Source organism: Carassius auratus, unplaced genomic scaffold (assembly GCF_003368295.1).
Source record: "Carassius auratus strain Wakin unplaced genomic scaffold, ASM336829v1 scaf_tig00216729, whole genome shotgun sequence".
Classification (NCBI taxonomy): Eukaryota; Metazoa; Chordata; class Actinopteri; order Cypriniformes; family Cyprinidae; genus Carassius; species Carassius auratus.
Window position 1 is genome coordinate 137,078 of NW_020528711.1, and position 26,572 is coordinate 163,649.

Consider the following 26,572-nt stretch of genomic DNA (forward strand, 5'->3'; position numbering starts at 1 on the left):
CGAGCAGTGCCCTCAAGAGTGAGAAGTTGCAATTTAGGGTCAGTGATATCTTTATCTTATTTGCTAAATATTTGTTTATTTGTTTAAATAGCAATATCTGGCAACACAGCATCGCCGGCACTTAAACTCACAGTCAGTGTTAATTTCGTTGACGAAGACTATGACGAAAAATATTCGTCAACTAACCTTTTTCACGGACGAAAACTAAATAAAAACTAAATAAAAAGTCAGATATGATGACGAAAAACGTGACGAAATATAACTGACACTTTAGTCAACTAATAAAAATGAGACGAAAATATATGGGAGGGACGAATGGAGAAGAGATCCAATCAGAGCGAATCTTTGAGGGTAGGTTGATCTATGCAGAAGCAGCCGAGCCATTTTAAAAAGCCGCGGCAAATGCAAGCGCAACAGCTAAACAAAGCAGCAGTTACACAGAAAAGAGAACAAAGATGAGTTTGCAGAAATTCGCACAGTTTCGAGGACGTTTTCATAACAGTTAAGTTGTTTACACAGGGAACTACACTGCAACCTTTTGAAATGCCATTGCGACCCAAATTTTTATGGGGCCGTAAATGTATCACTGATTATTTTTGTACCTACTTATGTGTAATGCTATGTTTTAATATGAGCATTTATTAAAACAGAAATGTGTATTTTAAGAATACGTTTTATAACGTGCTCCAAGCATTCAACACATCAAGTTGGCTTCAGCCCCGCGATGCGGGAAAGTTGAACTGAGCAGAGCAGCTGGTTACTCGCGTAACACTGAACCGAGCTCTCTTTCAGGACGTTTGCGTCCTCCTGCACCCTGAACGAACAAATACAAGTCGAATTTTAAATAAACATAAGAAAAAGAGCGAAAAGTGAAAGAGCTCAATTCAGCAGCGTGGTGTTCTGGTGTTCAGGGAGCAAGCAGAGACGCGTCTCAAAGTCTTCTTGCTTTTGTACCGACAACAAATACATACTAAATATGTCGAAATACCCGTCTTGGAAAGTGTGTTCGACAAAGTCGGTAGTTATGTCTTCAGTGAAAGTAAAGCGTTGGAAAGAAATCGCATGCGTATCTTTATAATGGATGCATTTGTCTCTTAAAGTGACCGCGCCTAATTTACTAGCTCTGCTGTCAGTGTCTTTAATGTATGAAAATGAAAGTAAATCACTCACTGCTCTTGATTGAATTACTTTGTAGTTTTAACAAGAATTTATCCAAAGTCAATCCGAAAATCAGATAGAATAGATTATATTGTTTTACTAGTGACAAAAAAAAAAAAAAAAAAAATTATTAGGGACCTGAGCATGTTTTGCTTAAGTGTTAATTTCTTTATTTTCTAATGCAACCTTTTCACACCACAGACTGAACCAAATTTAGCATTGCATCAGACATTATCAAGATGAATTTGTTGTTCTGACACAGTTTAACCCTGAGTTATTGTCATATTTTATTACCAATTTCTAAACTACAGCAAATAAACTGTGATATTGTAAGAAACGTTGAAGGTGTCTGAATACATTTTGGTTTGATTGTGTATTTTATTTTACAGTGAAGACTATGCAGTGCTATTTTAAATGAACAAAAACAAACTTAAAAAAATGTAAACTTTGTGTAAATAGCACAAATAAAGAAATAGAATGAACATACAATACAAATATAATATAGGTGGTTGTCTATTTCAATAATACTGTACTTCATCTTGAAAGAATGTCATATGCATTGCATATCATTCAGGACGAATGCATATCTTTTTCAGAGAGCATGTATATTTTTCATTGAGAGCAGGCCTTATGTTTATTTTATAAATACCATTTCATAACAGACTGATGGAAACATTTAGTCAAGTCAACGAAGTTGACTTTGTTCTACTAAAAAAAAACTAGACTAAGACTAAAAGACTTCATTGCGACCCAAATGAACACCATATTCAGAAATGAGCTCTTTCTGATACACACGTGTTGCAAACCTCACGTTGGTAATACAAACACAATGATGGTCGGGACTGTGTCCTGGCTGCTACATGATTATATATGGCATTTTGTGTACAACTGTACTAAGCAAATCTAGGGGCAAAAAAAAAAAAAAGCCTTTGTAAATAACATTAATTTTTTACTCTTTCTAGGTTTGCATTTGCAAGGATTTTAAAGGTCGTTTTAGTTTAGGATGTAATGCGTTTATCATAATCGCTGCAATGACTCATCTTTAGATAGAAAACTGCAGGTGTATTTGTATTTATTTAAACAACATTGTTACTACGACTAGTTACCTTCCAGTTAACTATAGTCATGACCAAAAAAAATTAAAAAGATTTAAAGTTTACAACAAATGTATAGAAATAAAACCTTTATTTTACATTATTCTGTTTTCACATACTGTAGTAGGGCTTTTGAGTGCATTGGTCGCCTGTAGTTTACAGTTATAATGTAAAACACAACGTAGAATCATCAAGCATAAAGGTTAAGAATCAGGTGAAGGCAGGTGACTTAAAAGGTTGGGTTCTTCAGCCAGAAGAATGGAGATGAATTTTTTTTTTACAGTGTCACTACCTTTACGCACTACGCTACAGATCTTCCTCATGCTGGCTTCACTGGTTGATGTCGGAAGTGTGATTTCAGTATATAATTCTTCATGAATTATTTGTTTCTGACGCAGTTTGTCTGCAATTGCATTCACATTCTTAATGTTTTTAATAAAGTCACACCAATTTTCATTAAAAAACTGGACTTTATCAAAGTTGACAGCTACTTGTGGTGACTTATGCTTTTGTCCAGTTTGAAACAAAGCTTTGCAAATTTTTGCAGTCCAGACTGATTTCTGATCATCCACTCGGCTAAGAGTCATATTGATGTCATCGGCCACAGAAAGTATGACCTCAAAAAAGTTTGGCTTGATGTCTCCTTTTATCTTGATCTCTTTGGGCTGGACAAAAGCACCAGGAACCTCAAGACTGTGTTGTTTATTCATCTGTAATGGGGTTTCAGGTCTTGAAAGACTGATTTGATTACTCGTTTTTTTCTCTCTTTTAATTTTTTTTTCAAAAACTGAATCTATTGGGAAAAAATACAGATGAAGGATGATGGGGTCTTTGTTTGTCATGAATATCAGTAGATCACAGTGCACTTTCACTGCTATCCCTAGTTTCATTAACACTGTTTTGGGAGAAAAATATGGTTGGAGTATTTTAGCATGGAAACGAGTCAACTCCACTGATTCTAAGGATATTCCATCTTCTTCAACACTGAGGACCTTTATATCATCTTTAAGAGAGGGATCTGACTCTGCTAAACAGATGTAATGAGGCAGATGGGCCTCCTCCAGTTTCCCTGAGATCACGGTCACATCAATCACAGGTCCAATTCTCTCACACTGAAGCCTCTCCAGCTCTGCACTGAGGAAATGTCCATCCACTGCATGGTACCGGAGAGTGACATCACCAGCACAGACCCATCGCATTCTGGTTCTCCTGCACTCAAATCGGCCCGCTGGAGTGCTGATCCAGAACTTTGAGCCTCCTTCATCTGTACAGACTGATGGCTCCACCTGAACCCACTGATCAGAATCACCAATGTGAACACAAGACTGACAGACTGGGAGTGGGTGAAGATTCAGTTCAGACGGTTCAGAGATGTCCAGCCTAGAGAACAGAGATGATAAATGAATAAAAGATAAACATACACAGCGATAAGATGATCTCACTTTTTCAGCTACACATTAAACTTTATATTTTATATACTTGCATCTGTAAATTTCAATAACAATAACCAAAGATTAGGTTTAGATTAAGGATTGTTTTGTTATATTTTGTTCTTTTCTTTGGCGCCACTTTTGTTTTTTTTTGTGTTTTTTTTTCCCCATTTATTGTTTGTTTGTTTATAATATCACATTGTACCAAGCGCACATTATTGTTGTTTAGTCTGGGTCCAGTGGCATTTTGGCTTGTTGTGAATAAAGGCCAGTTTATTTTTCCCTTTGAAAGAGTCTGTCATGTGCTCTTCAACCAAATCCCCACCTTCAGCAGTACCTTAACATATAAATTTTGCGGTACATGCCGTAGACCCTTTTAAGTTCGTAACATCAAATGGGGGCTCGTCCGGGATATTTAAATTCTATATATATATTTTCCTGAGATATTAATTACTGCTGGTGTGGATGGTGGAATATCCATGTTCAGTTTTTCATTTGAAGAGTTAGTGTTGTGCGAGGCAGTAACTAGTGTGTGGGGTCTAAAACGTTAGCTTCAGGAGTAAGTATTGCTGATTTTGATTTAGACACCTTTGTCAGTGCACCTATGGTTGAGCAGTTAAATAAATGTAGAAAAGATGAGTTGCTGCGTATCGCTGCTCATTATTAGATTGCTGTTTCAAGGCAGCGGCTAAAAAGAGAGATTAAGTCTACTGTGTCCCAAAGGTTGGTGGAAATAGGCCTGTGGAACTGAGTCTAGAGGAGGTGTTGTGCGGCTTAAAGTCTGCTTAGAGCGAGTCCAAATGGAGACGCGTGAACTGGAAGAAGACCGTCGGGCTGATATGGAGTTTCGACTTGAAGTCCGCTGACTCGAAATCGAGGTGGAGAAGCAGGTTAAACTGCGTGAACTTGAATTGAGTGCAACTAAGGTGACACCTGTTCCAATTGTGCAATCTTTACAGCCTGCTGTTGCTTCGGCGGGGGCTGGCTCGGTGGGGACCAACTTTGAGGTCAGTAGACATTTTCTCTTGGGCCGCAGTTTCGGGAAACAGAAGTTGACTCCTATTTTAGTGTGTTTGTACGGATTGCATCCACACTTCATTGGCCTAAAGTGGTTTGGTCTTTGCTGCTAAAGTGCAAGTTAACCGGTCAGGCTCAAGATGTTTGCGGTACGTTGTCCATAGAGGATAACGTGAAATTATGAGGTAGTGAAAGCTGCAATTTTGCGTGCATATGAATTGGTGCCAGAAGCATATAGGCAACGGTTTAGAAGCCATAAGAAAAATTCCAGACAGACATTTGTTGAATTTGCGCGGGAGAAAGGCATTTTATTTGACAAGTGGTGTACTTCGAGTAAGGCAGATGATTTAAGAACCATGCGAGAATTAATTATTTTAGAAGAATTTAAAAACTGTATACCTGAGTGGGTTGTCGTTTATTTAAATGAGCAGAAAGTAAATTCTTTGTCTCAAGCTTCTGTCCTGGCAGATGAATTCACATTGACACATAAAAATGGTTCATTCCTGCACGTTCTGAGAAAGCTGTGTCTCTTCAAGTGAATTTGAGTAGTTTGTCATGACTGAAATCAGTTAACTTAAAGTCAAAGGAAGATCGAGAATGTTTTTATTGCAACAAACCTGGGGCATTTAATTGCTGATTGTTTTCTGTTGAAATGAAAACAGCTGAGTTATGTACCTACCACAGAAGTGCTGGATTTGTGAAACTGGTGGATTCTGTTAAAGTCAAACATAGTGATAAGCCTGATTCTAGCTATGCACCTCTTCTGATGGAAGGGTTAATTTTAGTTACTGGGAATTCTTCGGAACAGATAAGAGTTAAAATGCTGCGTGATACTGGGGCAAAGCAGCCTTTTATTAGTGCAGAAGTACTGCCATTTTCTAAACATACTTTCTGTGACAGTAATGTACTAGTACAGGGCATAGAGATGGGTCTCATTAAAGTTCCGTTTCATCAGATTCACCTAGAATCAGAGCTGTGTACAGGCTTTGTGAAAGTAGCCGTTCGTGAACGATTGCCTGTGAATGGGGTAGAATTCATCCTTGGCAATGATTTAGCCGGTGGGAAAACATGCCTTTGTTGGAAGTTTTTGATAATCTAGTTGCATCAAATCAGCCTGATGAACTGTTGAGGTTTTATCCTGAGACTTTTCCAGTTTGTGTGGTTACGCGGGCTCAGGCTTCTAAGAAAAATACCGTGGATGATTTGGCTACATCCTTTATGGCACCTGTTTTTATCAGTGAACAGCTGATGAGAGTAAAACTGTAGAAAAATCACTTGTTCAGAGTTCCTTGATTATAAATCTGTGTTTGACGTGCAAGATAATTATTTCTTCCCAAAAGGAGGATAAAAGCCTTCAAAAGTGTTTTGTTGCTGCTGTTTCTTCAAAGACTGCTCAAGAGATAAAAGCTATATATTATGTGGAGAACGACTTAAATGGTGCCGTGATATTGCAGATTATTTTGAATGGGGTAGTGTGTATCAGATTTTGATTCCTTCCTGTTACCAACAGCAAGTTCTATCTTTAGCTCATGATCACAATTTGGCGGGGGTATCTAGGAATTAAGAAAACTTATCAGCGAATTTTGAGACATTTCTTTTGGAGATTAAAAACTGATGTCACACAATTTTGTCGCACTTGCCGCACCTGTCAGATCACGGGCAAACCGAATCAAAACCGGCCCTTTGCCTAAGTCTAAGACCGGTAACCAGTTTTTATTGACTGTAATGTGTACTGTGACCAGATTCCCGGAGGTAATTCCATTGAGGAAGATTACAGCGCCTGTTGTAACTAGAGCACTGGTGAAGTTTTTTTCTAGGTTTGGTTTATCAAAAATTGTGCAGACAGATCAAGGCACTAGTTTTCCTTCAAAGATCTTTTCTCAAGTGTTGTCCAGTTAAAATATTTCCCACACGGTCGCAAGTGCCTATCATGCTGATAGCCAGGGGGCGCTTGAGCGTTCCACCAAATGCTGAAGGCAATGCTCAGAAAGTACTTTATGGATACGGGTAAGGAATGGGACTAGGGTGTAGCATTAATTTTGTTTGCGATTAGAGAAGCAGTTCAGGAAAGACTTGTATTCAGTCCTGCTGAATTAGTATTCCGACACACTGTCAGAGGACCCTTGAAAATGCTCAAGGAGAATCCTTTGTCTGTTTTTGAGCGTCTTGAGAAAGCGTTGCTTAACTTAAATCTAGCTAAATGTGAATTTGGGCAGGCCACTATCACATATCTTGGGAGGGAAGTCGTTCAAGTTCAAGTGCGCCAATTAGAAGCCAAAGTTACCGCTATAGTAGAGTTCCCTGCTCCCACCACCCGATGTGAACTACGTCGATTTTTAGGGATGGCTGGCTATTATCGTGGTTTCTGTAAAAACTTTTAGACGATTGCGCACCAGCTGACTTCACTTCTTAGTCCATCATGAACGTTTTTATGGTCTGATGAATGTCGGCATGCTTTCAACTCGATCAAAGGTCTTCTGTGTAATGCACCTGTTTTAGCCACACCAGACTGTGATTCTGCTTTTAGACTCGATTTGGACGCGAGTGCCATTGGTGCTGGAGCGGTGTTAATTCAGGAAGGTAAAGATGGTATTGTTCATCATATCTGTTATTTCTCACGGAAGTTCAACAGACATCAGTGAATTTTTCGACGATTGAGAAGGAGGCACTTGCACTTTTAATGGCCCTCCAATATGTATAATCTGAATCAACGATTGATGCGCTGGTCCCTGATTGTACAGGGTTATAATCTGGTAATCAAACATAAGAAAGGCATCGAAAATGTGAAAGATGATGCACTATTAAGAGTTGCTTATTGCGGGATTTGATAACTGTTTGAACAACTATATGTTTGATCTATTCCATATAGTTGGTTCTTAAGGGGGGATTTATTACGCTCCATGTGTATTTTGTTTTCATTGATCTGTGCACGTTGGTGTATTGAGCACGTGTCGTTTGTTGTGCTTCATTATATCGAGCATCACGTTAGTTCAGTCAGGTCATGTTAGTCATGCTTGCATCAGCTGACAGTTAGCTGTTCCTGACGTGTACCAATCCAGTCTCGACACCTATCACCTGCGGTCTATTTAAATTCCCATTATTCAGTGTCTCTCCATCGCATTGCTGCTTGCAATTACCTCCCTCCTTCAACCCCAACTCCCCCAGCTGAACCTGTAATCTGATCTAACTTGTTCTTTCTTTACAGTGTCTTCATTGGAAGCATTCTCGATCACTTTTTTTTACAACTCATGTAATTGTGAATTGTAATTATGTATGCTTATAATGGTTCTGACTCACTTTCCTCAGAGAACAACTCACTTTCCTCAATCAGCGAACGACTCACATTCCTCAGCGAACGATTCACTTTCCTCACGCAGCGAACGACTCGCTTTCCTTAGCGAACGACTCACGCAGCCGGCGACTCACTTTGCGCAGCCGGACACACACTTTGCGCAGCAGGAGACTCACTTTCCGCAGCCGGAGACTCAATTTCCTCTCGCAGCGAACGACTCACTTTCCTCACGCAGCGAACGACTCACTTTCCTCACGAGTCACGCAGCGAGCGACTCACTTTCCTCAGCGAACGATTCACTTTCCTCACCCAGCGAAGTTGAGCGAATGATTCCCTTTCCTCACGCAGCCGGCGACTCACTTTGCGCAGCTGAAGAGTCACTTTCCTCTCTCAGTGGACCACTGACTCTCTCTTCATGTAGGGACCGAATATTATAATTAAAGTGACTTCTATATTGCATCCAAAATAATATTTAGATATATTTAAAATATTCAAAAAGGTGTAAAAAAATTTTTTTTACTTTCATTAAAATATTTCAATAAAATGAAATAATTGCCTATTGCAAATTTATGAATCCATGGTTAACTTTTTTTCTGCAGTCACAGTCTGGGCTATATGTATTGAGACATTTTTACATTTATATTTTGTAAAAAAAATAATAAAAAATAAACCTGAATTGTAATCTAAACATCTGTATTTCCAGACAATTTCATAAATAAGTAGGCTATAATATGTCACACCACAGGCATACTCATGTGATTGGCTTATAAGTAAACAACCACGTGGAGTGCGTTCTTGTGATTGGCTAAAAGAAGGGAGACATCTGATTGGTTGCAGATCATTCCCTGTTTAAAAAAAGGCATTTGTGTGTAGAGCCAAGTCAGAGGAGTCTCAAAATTCACACACAAATGCAGTGAAGTTCACAGACCGCAAGCAGTTTGTAAATCAAGACGTATGTGTGTGTGCATCAGAAATACATTTCTGAATCTTGTTCTGTGCATTTGTAAATGTTGTTTGCATTTCTGAATTGTGTGTGTATTTCTGAATTTTGTGTGCATTTCTGAATTTTGTATGCATCTGTGAATCTTCTGAGAGTTTTTGTCTATATTTTTGTCTATTTTTGTCAGAGTTTTTGTCTATATTTCTGCCTGCAAATTGATTTGTGTGCTATGTGCTTTGTTTCTTTGTACTTCTAAATATTTGTTGCGCTCTAACATGGGCAAGATTAGTTTGATGTGACATGAAAACAAAAATAAAAATGTTAAAAACACATTCTTTAAATGTATTAAAAAAAAGTTGATGTAGGATATTAGTTTAGATACATAATGAAACAAAAGCCACAAGTCTACAAATACTTCATTTTGAAATTTCAGCATATAATCTCACAAACTGTGAATTTTAACATTTTCTAAGACCATGTCTTGTGTGTTTTTACAGAAGGCTCATACAAGGCTAATAAAATTGATTTATGACCTCTGTAAGCTCTTCTTTGTGCTATTATCCCCTAACCCTAACCTGCATTAGAGCTAGGGTTAGCATCAAGCTACATAAGGCTATTTCTGACATTTTTTGTACACTTTTACTCAAAACTCAATTTAAACCCTGATCGAGTGTCTGTAATTACGTACTTTAGTGATCAGATGTGGAATAGTGTTGTTTACTGGTGTAAAAAAGTGGGGGAAGTCTTGGCCTAATGGTTAGAATGTTGGACTCCCAATCGAAGGGTTGTGGGTTCTAGTCTCGGGCCGGATGGAATTGTGGGTGGGGGGAGTGGATGTACAGTTCTCTCTCCAACTTCAATACCACGACTTAGGTGCCCTTGAGCAAGGCATCGAACCCCCAACTGCTCCCCGGGCGCCGCAGCATAAATGGCTGCCCACTGCTCCGGGTGTGTGCTCACAGTGTGTGTTCACTGCTCTGTGTGTGTGCATTTCGGATGGGTTAAATGCAGAGCACAAATTCTGAGTATGGGTCACCATACTTGGCTGAATGTCACTTCACTAAAAATATGCAATTTTTATGGCCGCACAAGTTTGCATTTCAGATGTACATTTTCAATATTGTTATACACATGCCCCAAATCACAAGAAAATCCCATACCAACCATTTACTAATGTAATCGTGTGTTTATTATTTGGATAATTCGTGGATGCAGAGGTTTCTCTGTGTTGTTGTTGTCAGATATCAACAAAGAAGTGTACAGGAAATGCATCACGGGTAGGACGGGGTGGGATATGATGCACAGTTATGATGGACAAGACATGGACGAATCAGGTCTCTGTCAGTGGCAGACGCACACGCGGTTCACTAAACACACAGAGACAGGACTGGGAGCGGATCATTATCATCACATCGCGTAATTCAGTGTAAAAATGAATAGAAATTATAATTCTGTCTGAATAAATATGAAGTAAACATCAGTAAACATATCCATATATCTCCGTGTATATGCAACTTTTGACTATAAACCTGTGTTGATATCTGACCTATTTGACGCTGTTTGTAAGATCAGTTCTGCTTAAAAAGATGCAATCTAACCCTGTTCACATTAAATAAGCCGCTCCCGAGCAGGTTTGAGCTCATGGACCTCTGATTTCAACTGTGGGGAACATTAGGTTAATTTTTTAACTTTTTTGAAAAGGTTCTAATTGAAGCCTTCACATAAAGGTGCAATAATGATCCTCATCAGTTCCTCTTTGAACCTTTTTCTAGATAGCAGTAACATTATTATTGTTGTAGTTGTTATTTTTATTATTTTTATTATTATTATTATACATTACTAATATAATTTCATGATATAGACAGCATGATATAGACAGAACACCATTATTGTCCATAAGCTGTTTAATACCTAAATATGTATTACTGTACAAACAAACTAGCACAAATAAATTCCTTTATTATTATTATTATTAATATTAATATTAATATTAATATTAATATTAATATTAATAATAATAATAATAATAATAATAATAATAATAATAACTGGCCATTGTGGGTGGCATATTGGTTTTTGGTACATTAAAAATTTTTCAATGTATGTTAGATTGTCTCTCAACTTTGAAGCATATTCAAAGTGTAGAGCTGTGTTCACATCATCTTAATAATAATAATTATTATTATTATTAAGAATTGATAATAATAGTGCTCTGTTGTCATCCAGGTTCAGTTCTTCAGGAATGCAATAACGTGAATGGCATATGACCAAGCAATCAATGAAGCTTGCAGCGCCCTCTGTTGGGGCAAATATTCAAAACACGAGTGCTCTTGAAACCAGCAGACTAAACTTCATAAAAAAATATCTTAAAATAAAACATCGTGAGGTGTAGTAACCATGGTATACGCGGAACTCTGGACCAGTAAACAGACTTAATATTGTGGCCACATTCATATTGTGTGTGCTTAAATTTTTTACTATTCTGTGGCCCGTCATTCATTATGTAACTGTGACGAGTGGGGCGGGGCCGAGAGATATGAGAACAGGAGCGAGGCCGGTGTGACTGGAAATGAGCGACACCTGCTCGACCCACTGGTCTTAAGTCCCACGGAAGAGATGGAGTGATATAAAACTGGAGTGACGACAGTTCCTTCATAATATAAAAATGTGCCCAGCCGGTCTAAAAGGTGTTTTGACAACCAGATTCATTATAAAATAATTAGCTTTTGTCAGTTGTCATGTCCTGAGCTGAAATATTATAATAGATGTGAAAGCTGAATGTGGTATGGGGAAAATTTAAAGGATGTACAGCTGTAATATGAAGATAGCCTAGTGAACAAAGTCTATTTGTAGGGGTAATAATTTAAACCCTCTCAGTTTAACAAAGAATAACTTAAACTAAACTATACTAGCTAAAACCTATCTTAGATTTTTGTGATGTTTAATTTGTGTTCTAAAAATTGACAATAATATAGTGTCCTTAAAGGTGAGGTGGTCATGAGTACAGATGAAACACATTGTATCAACTCAAGGCCAACATTTTCAGTTATTTTGGTTAAACTGATGGAGGCCACAACTACACCTGACATCACAATTAGTAACTGAATAAGAGTAAATACATTAATGTGGAGTATGTGAATGAATAATTTACCAATGTAACAAGCAAATATTGTTCTAACTGTGCTCAGTTTAGCCGTTACAGTACATCTTAGAAAAGGTTAATGAAAGTAATGAAAGAAAGAAATAAATATGCTAGGTTCTAATATAAACATTTGACCACAACAAAGGTTCTAAGAAGAACTGCCAAATAACCAGTGGATCATTATAGAACCTTTAAATTCAACTTGATAGCTAAAAGTTCGTATTTGCACTTTAAAGTTATTTTTTAACTCTAAAGGTTTAATGTCATCTAAGAGTGTAGCTTTTCTGTTTTGTCTGATATGCCATTATAATTTGTTGTTTTGTTTTTGTATTTGTAATTTTTTATTTTCATTTATTTTGCACTTCACATACAGTATACTTTACAGTGTCTCATATATCTTACCTCTGTTTCTCCAGTTTACAGTGTGGATTATGTAGAACATCAGAGAGTAGATTCACTGATGCTCCTAGTTTATTTCTAGTCAGATACAGTTGTCTCAGGTGTGAGGGGTTTGATCTCAGAGCTGAAGCCAGCGCAGCATAACCTTCATCTTTGACTTCACAATCACTCAACCTGTAGAGAACAATGACACTCTTCAGTCACTCAGCTTAGGAAACACTGATAAAAAAAAAATGATATATGATATATATGAATACCTCCTTTTACTGCTTTGGAAAGAATGTACATGCTAAAGTGCTAAATGTGATCATATTTTATCAGTGTAGTGACTGTTGTCAGAGTAACTTACTGAACTGATCTGGATTCTTTAATCACAGGCAGCAGCTTCTGAAGTACTTCGTCTGCTGGATTTTGGGCTCCAATAAACTGTTTCAGATTAAACGTATCCATCTTCTGCTCTGATTTCAGCAGTACATAAACCAGAGCTGACCACTGTGAAGAGGAGAGTTTGGTTTCTTCTATTTTTTCAGATCTTAGATAACCCTGGATCTCCTGCATCAGTGAATCATCTCCCAGTTCAATCAGACAGTGGAACAGATTTATGGATCTCTCTGAAGAGTGATTCGCCCTGATCTTCTGTTTGATGAACTCAACTGTTTCCTCTTTGCTGAAGGAAAAGCTTCCTGTCTGTTTCAGTAGTACTGGTAAGAGAGTCTGATTGGACTCCAATGAAAGACCCAGAAGAAAATGCAGGAAAAGGTCCAGATGTCCATTTTTACTCAGTAAAGCTTCATCCACAGCTCTCTGATGCAAATGAGATATGGAATTATATTTCTTCGTATTTAAAACTTTGGTGAAGAGGCTTTGTTCAGTTTGGTCAAACACATTTATGTAGTTTTTTGTAAAGGAGACATGTGCATATAGAGCAGCTAGATGTTCCTGGATGCTAAGATGAACAAAACAGAAGACTTTCCCATGATACAAGCCTGACTCTTCTCTGAAGATCTGAGTGCACAATCCTGAGTACACTGCTGCTTCTGTCTCATCAATGCCACACTCTCTAAGGTCCTCCTCATAGAAGATTATGTTACCTTTCACAAGGTGTTTAAAAGCCAGTTTTCCCAGTTTGACAATCATATCTTCATATTTGACTGTCTTGTCATAGTCCTTCTGATGTTTGAAGTTGGTCTGAAGGATCAGGAAGTGTGTGTACATTTGAGTGAGAGTTTTGGGAATCTCTCCACTCTCTGCTTGACTCAAAATCTTCTCCAGAACAGCGGCTGAGATCCAGCAGAACACTGGGATGTTGCACATGATGTAGAGGCTCCTTGATGACTTCAGGTGCGAGATGATTGTATTGGCCAGACTCTGATCACAGATTCTCTTTCTGAAGTATTTCTCCTTCTCTGGATCATTGAAGCCTCGTACTTCTGTCACTCGATGGACACACTCAGAGGGGATAAGATCAGCTGCAGCTGGTCTGGAGGTGATCCAGATGAGAGCAGAAGGAAGCAGATTCCCCACAATGAGGTTCATCAGCAGCACGTCCACTGAGACTGATTCAGATATATTACACAGTTTCACTTTACTCTTAAAGTCCAAAGTCAGACGGCACTCATCCAGACCATCAAAGATGAACAGCACTTTAGATTCATCACAGGATATTTCAATTTCTTTTGTTTCAGGGAAAAAGACATGAAGCAGATCTGAAAGACTGAGTGTTTTGTCTTTCATTAGGTTGATTTCTCTGAAAGGAAGTGGAAATATGAGCTGGACGTCCTGATTTTCTTTCCCTTCAGCCCAGTCCATGATCAACTTCTGCACAGAGACTGTTTTTCCAATGCCAGCGACTCCTTTTGTCAGCACAGTTCTGATGGCTTTGTCTTGTCCAGGTAAAGGTCTAAAGATGTCATTGCATTTGATGGCTGTGTCCTCTGTTGCTGTTCTCCTGGATTGTGTCTCAATCTGTCTCACCTCATGCTCACTACTGATCTCTCCACTCTCACTCTCTGTGATGTAGAGCTCTGTGTAGATCTCATTCAGGAGAGTTGGGTTTCCCTGTATCGCTGTTTTTTCATACAGACACTGATTCTTCTTCCTCAGTTTTGATTTAAGCATTTTTTGGATCAGTTGAAAGTTATGACTGAAATATTAAAAAACAAAGTACAACATAAATAAAGAGGGAAAATGGTAATAAAATAAATGAACACATGTTTATCAAATAATTAAGCAATATCATCTGACCAAGAGTACTGTTCAAATATCATCATGGCAGTGATTTGTCTGTAGCACAAGGCTGCTGGTGATCAAAGTTGTGCTGATATGCAGATCAACAGCCTGATTGTGAGTCTGATTCAATAGTTCAATAACACATTTTAGAGGCAACATTGCCAATTACTTTCTTTCTTTTTACTTTGCTAATGAAAACAGCATCGGGCCACAACAAAAATTATAATTTGAGCATCTCAGAGCAAAACACAGATGTTTCATTATGGAACAAATTTGCATTTTTTTATATATCGATCTATCTGAACAAAACTGTTGTACCTCAGAGCAGCTGATGTGTGCCCATTTAAATATTCAGACAAATATTCTATAATTTATTTTTATGAGATCTTTAAAATCCTCAAATTTTTATGAACACATTTGAAAAATTTTCATCTTTTCCAATATATATATATATATTAATTAAAAATGTCATAAGTTAAATTATGTAAGACACTTTGGAAAGAAACTAATGAAAACAAAAGCAACATTCCCATAACACCCGATGTACTTGCTACATCATTAGAAGAATGGCATCTACGCTAATATTAGTCTGTTTCTCTCTTATTCCGAGGTCACCATAGCAACCAGATCCAGTCTGTTTCCAGATCAGAGGGTCACTGCAGTCACCCGGATCCCTGTACGTATCTTGACCGGATGGTGGATCAGCACCTAGAAAGGACCTCTACATCCCTGAAAGACAGCGGAGACCAGGACAACTAGAGCCCCAGATACAGATCCCCTGTAAAGACCTTGTCTCAGACCACCACCAAGACAAGCCTGGAATTGAACTGCTGGTTTCGTCTGGTCATAGGAGAACTGGCCCCCCAACTGAGCCTGGTTTCTCCCAAGCTTTTTCTCCATTCTGTCACCGATGTAGTTTTGGTTCCTTGCCGCTGTCGCCTTTCGCTTGCTTAGGTGGGGTCACTTCATTTACAGCGATAAACTTGATTGTAAATGAATGCACAGACACTATTTAAACTGAACAGAGATGACATCACTGAATTCAATGATGAACTGCGTTTAACAGTCATTTTGCATTATTGACACACTGTTTTCCTAATGAATGTTGCTCAGTTGCTTTGACGCAATGTATTTTGTTTAAAGCGCTATATAAATAAAGGTGTGAAGTTGACCCCCACCCAACGCAAAACTTAGGCCAAATAGTCTCCATCATTTGTGCTGTAAAAAAATAGTTTCTGCTGCTTGGGTTTTTAAGATATTAAAATCATTTTTAATGGTAATTTTCTGAGGTCACTCAGGCCCCCCAAGTGGTCCGAATTCACCCCAAATTATGTTTATTAACAAGGTTTGGGAGAAGTGTGTCAGATACTTAACCTAATCTACACCGGTGGAGCACATTCAAGTTATTAATCAGCAGGGGCAGACTGGCCATCTGGACGTTCTGGAGAAGGAGAAACCGAAACTGCCATATACAGCCCACATTGTCTTTTAATATGGCCTGCTGGATCATTTTAGACTCGGATGATCAATTTAAAAATATGTGAAATGTAAGTTAAAGATTGCTTTCAGTTTATAATGTTAATACTATCTCCAACCAGGAGAGGTCGCTATAGTTCCCAGCCGCTCCCCATATTAATTTCAACGCAGTAAACATTTGCTAACATTAGCAAATAACTGGAAAAACTGAAGCTGAAAAACTGAAAAAAAAAAGGAAACCATGAAAACAGCATTTTCCATTTTTATATATTTTTTTTTACGAGTTCAAGGGTATACTTATATGTTTGAGGTGTTTGGAAATCTGTTATTTAAAGCTGCGGTAGGTAACTTTTGACGCTCTAGCGGTTAATAAACAGAACTGCTTGCGTCTTGCGGAAGAACATTGTAGCCGGAACTACTTCTCTCTGTTTATGTCTATGAGGAATCACAAAGGTACTGGGTTACTCCGCCGCGGTACCCCCGAAGCAATCTGAAATATAAACACTTATTATAGGTGCACCCTAGTGATTCAGGACAAGCCAAAAACACGGTTTGGAAAATGGATTCATAGTGTACTCGCTTATTATATACATTTTTCTACATTTTGAACATAAACAAAGTTACGGACCGCAGCTCTGATTGGTTATTTTTTACCGGGAGCGATGGAGTTTCTGCAAATGGCAATAGGACCACTGGGAGGAGCCAGAGGAGCTTGATTTTTTCACAGATTATCTGCCTCATATTCTACTGTCAGGACATAATGACAGATTTAACAAATATGTAAAAAATATATTTTTACAAAAGTTACCTACTGCAGCTTTAAATCGTCATTACACCATTTCGCACAGACAGAAACGGGGACACCAGAGTTGCACTTGCCTCAAATTTAAAAGTTAAAATGCAATGTCAACAAAAGCTTTTTGCGAAATGCATGACAGAAATTTTTGAACTGAACTATGTTTTTAAGGTTTCCGCGGGTCCTTAAAAATGGTACAGAAAGTTTTAATTTTAAGAGGTCTTAAATTTGGGGACAGAAAGACAACAATTGCAATATGTAGATTAAACTTTAAAAGGCTATGACTTCACTGAATAAACTTGAGAACTGCGTTTCACATGCAGTCAAGCACACTGTTTTGTTCTGTTGTTACCAGGGCAATTGTCTGCTAGATCCAAAAGTGAAACCTTCTGCAGAGAACGAATTTGCTTTTTCAATAAACCTGTCTATATTTTTGCTACATTTAAACATTTTAAAATATAAACCAGTGGATCGACAAAAAGCTTATACATTATAAAGATATAAACAATTAAGACATTAAGATATACAGTATTTATGTAATTTTATATAATAATTGATTAATAATAATTGTTTGAATTAACATAATAATTGATACTTTTGACTCTTCCCTTTTCTTAAAAAATTGCTTAAAGGCTGAAATGTGATGTGCGGTCTTTATAGCTCTCAAATTTAATTAAAAAAATCTGCAGTTACCTGTTTATTTTATGGTACCGTTTGGAATAATTATTTACTTATTTATTTATTTATTTATTTTTAATAAGCCCTTTTTAACTGTCCTCTTATGTTGCTTTGAGAATGTTCTGTAGGCCTCTAATAAAAAATAGGATCTCTGTACATTTGTTTGTTGCAAATTTATAGACAATGCAATTGAGATGTTTATTTGTTGTGGTGATATTGCTGTCAACTGACAACAAAGTTTTAATTCTGAATAAGTTTAACTGCACAAGTTTGATAGTTAATAAAATGTAAAAAAAAAAAAAAAAAAAAAAAAATCTGTTATGCTTAATTTCTGTCAATAAAAAGTAAATTGAGTGAGACGATGTACTGTAAAAGGTGTGTGAACATGGATTAGTAATCTGGCCCCTTGGTATAAAGGGAAAAAATGCTGGACCTCATCTCTATAGCATCCCTGCTATAGAGCACATAGCCTATGAGCACTATATTAAAATCCCACCCCTAGTCCGAAGTTCACTGTTATTTATTACTTTGCATTGTCTGACATGGATAATACAGAGAAAGCAGCGATTCTACAATGGGTTACATTTGAGAGATATTGAGTTAGAAAATAGAGAAAATTAAATTGCCTATAAGGTGATAAGGTCTGATTAACGTGACACACACACACACACACACACACACATAAACAGAGAGAGAGAGATGTGAATACTCAAATTGAAGAATTATTTTGTTTCAGGTTTGTACTGTAGATTCCAGGTTTATACTTATGATTGTCATATTATACATTTTGTGTTCTGCTCATTTTCTATAGGTTAAGTATTTTAGTTCGTACAATAATACATTTATTTCAACCCCCTACTGGAAAAAAAGAGAAACCATCACATAATTTGTAATGGTTTTACTGTTTATAATTGTATTGGTTTTAATGGAAACTGTAATGGTGCCTTTTGGTCTCTACTGTTAATTGGTCGCCTTCTGTTGGTGACTTTTGTTAAAATCACTAAATCCTAATGTAATATGTCCTAAAACACACTACACGATAACATTATTTGGTTAAAAGTTGATGGTTTGTAGTTGTATTTGTTGTGGAAATCATTCAAATTTCTGTGATGGTTTCTATTGTTTTTGTCAGCAGGGTCACCATGGGTTTTGTGATCTTATTTGCCATAAATGTGACAGGAATGCTCTAACATTGTGAGATAGAAGCGACTGTTTGTAGTTGTGGTGGGTTTTTTGGGGGGCCCAGGGCCGTTTTTCACTCCCAGTCCTTCCCTGGACATGACCATTGGACAATGAAATTCTCACTGAGTCAGCGGGGTCAGAAAAAAACAGTTGGAGAAGAAAAGACGCATTAACAGCAAAATAATTAAGAATTAATGTGAAGAATTAGATGTGAAACTATCAGGAAACATTTAGTCTCCAGCGCCCGCATTTTCCAGAACTGCAGCCATCCTGGAGACTTCAGAATTACAAGCTGTCAGGTACTCAGAGACTTTGCTTGAGGCAAAAATACAAAAAAAATGACCCTCACTTAATAAGAATCACATGCTGAAGTGTTTTGAAATACATGAAGACTATTTTTTATAGGCTTTATGGACAGATAAGTTGAGTGTGACTTTGAAGGACCAGCATCACATTCTTTTATACCACTGTTTGAATATGTTTATATATATATATATATATATATATATATATATATATATATATATATATATATATATATATATATATATATATATATATATATATATATGAAACCTAAGAATAAGAAACTAAATTAACCTTTAAATTAAAAGTCAACCATTTTTAATCATCACTACTCACTTAAGCTTCTCCAGTTTACAATGTGGATCCTCCTTCAGATCAGAGAGCAGATTCACATTTGAGTCTCTTAGTTTATTTCCAGACAGATCCAGTTCTCTCAGGTGTGAGGGGTTTGATCTCAGAGCTGAAGTCAGAGCAGAACAACCTTCATCTGTGACTCCACAATCACTCAACCTGTAGAGAACAATGACACTCTTCAGTCTCTCAGTTCAGGATCTACAGCTCAGATCAGCAGCAACTTCACAATCAGAAAGAGAAACTGATTAACAGATCCAGTTCAGACAGAGTTCATTTCAATACCCTAAATAAAGTGTTGTGTTTTTCTTTACATGATAACCCTACAATTTACAACACTTCTGTATGATGTGAAAACATACTGAAACATGGAAACATATTTTCTACAGCTGAGTGTGAGCCTTTATCATTTCTGTTCAGTGTTCAAGTATAGGGCCACAGACGAGCATATCCCTTTTCTTGTGAATATGAGCCTTCTCCTGTCCTCATATAATGTTAGAAAAATGTATTTTTATGTATATTAAAGGAAAAAAGATTAAGGGTGTAACTATTAAGGTTCAATTCACAATTTTTGAAATCACTATTCGACTCTCTCATATTACTACAAATAAGTCATTTCAGATGTTGACAAATTCCACATTTGAAAATAAAAGTATTAAGTACATTAAATTAGTATAATTAAGCTAATGATTATTATTCAATCAGGACCATTTCCATCAAATATATTTATGACAATTATATTGCATAACGTTAGTGTTGGCGGTATGGTTATGTTCTGGGCAACACTCTATATGCCTGTCCGATCGAGGAGAGCAGCAAGAACAGAACTATTATATGCATACATAATTACAATTAACAATTACATGAGTTGTAAATGAAACGTTAAAGAGAATGCTTCCAATTAAGTGACTGTAAAGAAAGAAACAAAAGTTAGATCGGATTACAGGTTCAGTTGGTGAAGTTAGAGTTGGAAGAGGGAGTTAATTGCAAGCAGCGATGCGATGGAAGAGATGCTGAAGAATGGGAACTGGTACACACTGGATTGGTACATGTCAGGCTGTCAGCTGATGCAAGCTTGACTAACGTGGTCTGTCTGAACTAGCGTGATGCTGAATATTAATAATTTAAAACAGTATGTAGCCTTCAAATATTTTTCACTTAAGTAACATTGTTTTAAAAAGATCAAATGAAACCTCATATAGAACAAATTATAAGTCTATTAATCAGCATTTACACTCCAAGATCTATTGACATCAGATTTTATTATTATCATTATCATTATCATTATCATTATTATTATTATTATTATTATTTGTCCCATCCATTGCTATGGTTATCACTGTGGCAATCCAAATTTCTGATTTAGATTTAAAGTATAAATATGATTTAAATATGGTTGTCACTCCAGAAAATTTGCAATGTGTAATAAGTAGCAATAAAAACAATAAGAACCAAAAGGGTAACACTTTATAATAACGTTCAGTTGTCAACTAAGCGTCATTTATAAGTGATTTATAAGTATTTCAACACTGTGAGATAATAGTATAGTGTTGACATTTCAATGATTTATAATTGGTTAATAATATATTAACTAGTAACTTATTAAAAGTGCTGTAGGGAACTTCTGTAAAAAAATATTTTTTACATATTTATTAAACCTGTCATTATGTCCTGACAGTAGAATATGAGACATATAATCTGTAAAAAAAAATCAAGCTCCTCTGGCTCCTCCCAGTGGTCCTATTGCCATTTGCAGAAACTCCATCGTTCCCGGTAAAACATAACCAATCAGAGCTGCGGTCCGTAACTTTGTTTGTGTTCAAAATGTAGAAAAATGTATATGATATGCGAGTACACCATGAATCCATTTTCCAAACCGTGTTTTTGGCTTGTCCTAAATCACTAGGGTGCACTTATAATAAGTGTTTATATTCGGACTATTTTAGATTGCTTCGGGGGTACCACGGCGGAGTAACCCAGTACCTTTGTGATTCTTCATAGACATAAACAGAGAGAAATAGTTCCGGCTACAATGTTCTTCCGCAAGACGTAAGCAGTTCTGTTTATTAACCGCTAGAGCGTCGAAAGTTCCCTACCGCAGCTTTAACCATTTACCAAGTATATGTTTGATTATTTCATAATATGCTATTTTTTAAGATAAGATGACAGATTGGTAAATTGTTAGCACATTACTTAATCATTTGTGAATTTTAGTCATTTTTGTAAATGATTAGTTAATCATCATCTAATCACTTGTAAATTATTTATTACTCAATCTACAAAACAAAGATAAACATTAACAAATCACTTATTAATCATTTATGAACACTTAGTTATGTTTTGTAAATGAGTAGTTCAACATTAACTAATCACTTTTACAGTTGAAACCAGATATTTAGATACACTTACGAAAAAAAACACAACAACTTTTATTTCTTTACTGTCATACATTAAATCAGAGTAAACTTTTTCTGTTTTAGATCAATAAATATTAACATATTTTTTGCATTTGTTAAATGTCAGAATTGAGCGAGGGAGTACTTTTATGTATTTTTTTATCACTTTCATCAAAATCAGAGATCTAAATAGGGGTATTAATCAAGACACGACAGGTGTTACAGATAGGACAATCAAGACACGACTAGGTTAACAAGGGGGGCGGGGCAAGGGAACGAGACAACACAAGCACATGGCCCAAAGACAAGGCCATGCGCTTGTACACAAAACATGGGTCTGTCATGATCCTGCCTCAAGACTAGGAAAATATCAAGGACACGAGGGCAGAATCATGACAGAACCCCTCCCTTAAGGAGCGGCTTCCAGACGCTCCTCAAGGGAACATCAAACACGGGACACGACTGACATGACAGACTGGGACACAGACACAAACCAACAGGACATGACAAATAACAACAAAGGCAAACATGAGTACACAACGGCAGGGTTGGGGTGACAAATCAAAAAAAACAAACAGGGAAGGGGAGGGGGCGGGACCACAAAGTTCATGGGGGACAGACCAGGGCGGGTGGGAGGGGTAGGAATCCTAGGAGGACAGGACGAAGGCTGACGACGGGGGGTACGGGCAGGTCTGGGTGGTGAGGGACGGGGAGGGGTCTCGGGACAACTGACAGGGGACATGACAGGACAAGACAAGGGACGCGGGACAACACTTACGGGACGCGGGGAGACGACATCTACTGGACACGGGGGGACCACAGGACACGGGGCCACATCAACAGGACACGGGGAGACAACGGCTGGACACGGGGAGACAACGGCTGGACACGGGGAGACAACATCTACGGGACACGGGGCAACATCTACTGGACACGGGGCAACATCTACTGGACACGGGGGGACAACATCTACTGGACACGGGGGGACATTAACGGGACACGGGGCCACATCAACAGGACACGGGGCCACATCAACAGGACACGGGGAGACAACGGCTGGACATTTGGGACTTCTGGGGACAGGGTCAGGGGACAAGACAGGACTGACGGGGATTTCTAAAATTTGGACAAGACGGGACAAATAATCAGAAAATGCTTTAGCAGCTAGGACAATTGGCATCTCCTTATGAGATGAAACCGACTGTACAAGAGTCTTTGCTGCAGAGTCGGCCGCGGCTCTCTCCTCCGCTCTCACGACTGCCGACTTGCATACAGCTTTCTTTCCCGGCTCGGGCACGCTAGCGCTCACCGCTGCTGACTCGGACACGCTCACTGCTGCTGGCTTGGGCACGCTCACTGCTGCTGGCTCGGGCACGCTCACTGCTGCTGGCTCGGGCACGCTCACTGCTGCTGGCTCGGGCACGCCAGCGCTCTCCGCTGCTGGCTCGGGCACGCCAGCGCTCTCCGCTGCTGGCTCGGGCACGCCAGCGCTCTCCGCTGCTGGCTCGGGCACGCCAGCGCTCTCCGCTGCTGGCTCGGGCAAGCTCACCGCTGCTGGGTCGGGCACGCCAGCGTTCACCGCTGCTGGCACGGGCACGCCAGTGCTCTCCGCTGCTGGCACGGGCACGCCAGCGCTCTCCGCTGCTGGCACGGGAGGAAACGGGGTCACAGGACCGGCAGGCCCCCTCTTCCTCCTCTTCCTCCTTGGGCGCGGTGCAGAGACCACAGCTGGGTCAGAGGCGGGTTGGGGGAGTTCGGTCTCTGGCAGGGCTGACTCCGACGATTCCGAGGCAGACTCCCACGATAACCGTCTCCCTCGCTTCCCAGGGAGACCGACGGGTGTGGGAGGCACCTCAGGACTCGGTGAGGGATGTGCCTGATCCCCCAGAGTGGCCACGGCCAGGATACGACCCTCTGGAACCGTTGGCAGCTGGGTAGGTGGGGACCTCTGGGGCTCCTCCTCTCGCCCGCTCGCTCCGGAACGACCTCCCCTGGTCCCCCGGAACACCACAAGGCGAGAGCCCTCAAAACAATCTCGCTTGCTGGCTGACAACATCCAGTATTGCCTCCTGTCTGCTGAGTTCCCTTTTGGTCGGTTCATTCTGTCAGGTATTGGTAAGGGAGGAACTCAGGTGCAGGCAGGGATTCTCAAACAAAGGGTTTATTACAAAAAGGGGAAACAAAAACCCACGAGGGGGAAAACCAGGGCTAGGGTAAGGACTAAATAACCAAACAAGACAGGGCTGACCAGATAAAGACACTAAACACTAACTATAAACAAACACTCACGGTATACAGGATACAATCACAGTCACCAGTGTGGAACACATCTGAGAAGCACATAAGTAACACAATGAACCGACGCAAGACAGAGCACACTAGGAGATCTAAATAGGGGTATTAATCAAGACACGACAGGTGTTACAGATAGGACAATCAAGACACGACTAGGTTAACAAGGGGGGCGGGGCAAGGGAACGAGACAACACAAGCACATGGCCCAAAGACAAGGCCATGCGCTTGTACACAAAACATGGGTCTGTCATGATCCTGCCTCAAGACTAGGAAAATATCAAGGACACGAGGGCAGAATCATGACAGTGGGGATGCTTTGCTGCAGAAGGGACTGGTGCACTTCACAAAATAGATGGCATCATGAGAAAATAAATTTTTGTGGATATATCGAAGCAACATCTGAAGACATCAGCCAGGAAGTTAAAGCTTGGGTGCAAATGGGTCTTCCAAATGGACAATGACCCCAAGCATAGCCATCCAAGTGGCTCAAGGACAACAAAGTCAAGGTATTGAAATGGCCATCACAAAGCCCTGATCTCAATCCCATAGAAAATTTGTGGGCGGCACTGAAAAGGCAAGTGCGAGCAAGAAGGCCTACTAACCTGACCCAGTTGCACCAGTTCTGTCAAGAGGAGTGGGCCAAAATTCCAGCAAACTATTGGAAGGAAGCTTGTGGAAGGATACCCAAAACGTTTGGCCCAAGTCAAACAGTTTCAGGGCAATTCTACCAAATACTAAGTAAGTGTATGTATATTTCTGACTTTGATGAAAGTGATAAAAAAAATACATACAAATTATCCCTCGCTCGATTCTGACATTTAACAAATGCAAAAAAATATGTTAATATGTATTGATCAAAAACAGAATAAGTTTACTCTGATTTAATGTATGACAGTAAAGACATAAAAGTTTTTGTGTTTTGTTCTGAAGTGTATGTAAATATCTGGTTTCAACTGTAAATGCCTTATAACTGAATGTTATTATAAAGTGTTACGATCTTTATTATGAACTAATGATAACAAAGCCATAAATGGCTGGCCACTGCTCCGGGTGTGTGTTCACTGCTGTATGTGTGCACTTTGGATGCAGAGCACAAATTCTGGGTATGGGTCACCATACTTGGCTGTATGTCCCGTCAGATTTTTTTTATGATGTTTTCAGGTATTTACTAATCAAAACTTATAAATCAAAACATTAACAAACATATGCTTAAGTTGTATCTCTGTTCACACTTCGTGTTAATTTTCTGACGTGGATAAAACTCTACAGATGATTCTACATAAGAACTACAATGTAAACTATTTGTAAATATGTATTTGTGAGTACCAGAGTGTGTGTGTTTGATCCAGAGAGATAATTTACCAGAGTATCTTCAGTTTACAGCGAGGATCCTTCAGTAGATCAGAGAGCAGGTTCACTCCTGATGCTCCTAGTTTATTTCTAGATAGATCCAGATATCTCAGGTGTGAGGGGTTTGATCTCAGAGCTGAAGCCAAAGCAGCACAACCTTCATCTGTGACTCCACAATCCTTCAACCTGTAGAGAACAATGACACTCTTCAGTCTCTCAGTTCAGAATCTACAGCTCAGATCAGCAGCAACTTCACAATCAGAAAGAGACCACAACATGTTTAACATATCCAGTCTAAAACCTTGTCTTTATATTAACTTTAAATTAAAGGGGTGGTTGAAATAATAATACAAAAATGTATAGGTTAGATTTTGTTTATGTGGTGCAGTCTAACATGTGTTCATGCTTTGTTAAAAAAAATGTACAGATGTAAATTCTTCCTACTACTTGTCCACTTGATCCGATCACCACTCACCTCCTTCAAGCGTTTTCTTCTTAAGTCATACCTTCACTTACTCACATTATCAACTCTTCTCTTCACTCTGGAACATTTGCCTCATCATTTAAGCAGGCTCGGGTAAGCCCACTGCTTAAGAAATTATCTCTAAATCCAGCACTTCTAGAAAACTACAGACTGGTATCCCTTCTTCCAATGATTGCAAAGACACTTGAGCGAGCTGTGTTCAACCAGCTCTCTATGTTTTTTGTACAGAACAACCTCCTGGACAGCAATCTGGCTTCAAAAGAGCCCACTCAACTGAGACTGCCCTGCTCTCAGTTAATTAAGCCCTGGGACTGGCAAAAGCAGCTTCAAAAGCCTCAGTACTCATCTTGCTGGATCTGTCTGCTGCTTTTGACACCATTAATCACAAGATTCTCCTGTCCACCCTCAGAAAGATGGGCATCTCTGGAACTGCTTTCCTGTGGTTTAAGTCCTACCTCTCCGATAAATCCTTCAGGGTGTCTTGGAGGGGTGAAGTTTCTAAGTCACAACAACTTGCTACTGGGGTTCCTCAAGGCTCAGTACCACTTCTCTTTTCC

The 26,572-nt window shown here is 38.8% G+C and overlaps 1 protein-coding gene across 2 annotated transcripts in view; it reads right to left on the reverse strand.

Moving 5' to 3' along the window:
• Positions 1-1,867: 1,867 nt before the first annotated feature.
• The window catches only part of LOC113098892 (NLR family CARD domain-containing protein 3-like), a 30,147-nt gene continuing 5,442 nt past the window's right edge, over positions 1,868-26,572 (reverse strand). The window contains exons 2-6 of one of the 2 annotated variants that reach the window (XM_026263944.1): positions 25,544-25,717; positions 19,476-19,649; positions 12,822-14,615; positions 12,476-12,646; positions 1,868-3,632 (exon numbers count right to left, since the gene is read on the reverse strand). In XM_026263944.1, the coding sequence (XP_026119729.1) occupies positions 2,456-3,632; positions 12,476-12,646; positions 12,822-14,590 (3,117 nt within the window). In that variant the 5' untranslated portion in view covers positions 14,591-14,615; positions 19,476-19,649; positions 25,544-25,717 and the 3' untranslated portion in view covers positions 1,868-2,455. Of the gene's footprint in view, positions 3,633-12,475; positions 12,647-12,821; positions 14,616-19,475; positions 19,650-25,543; positions 25,765-26,572 lie in introns of those variants that run through there. The other variant, XM_026263945.1, reaches the window with a different exon arrangement.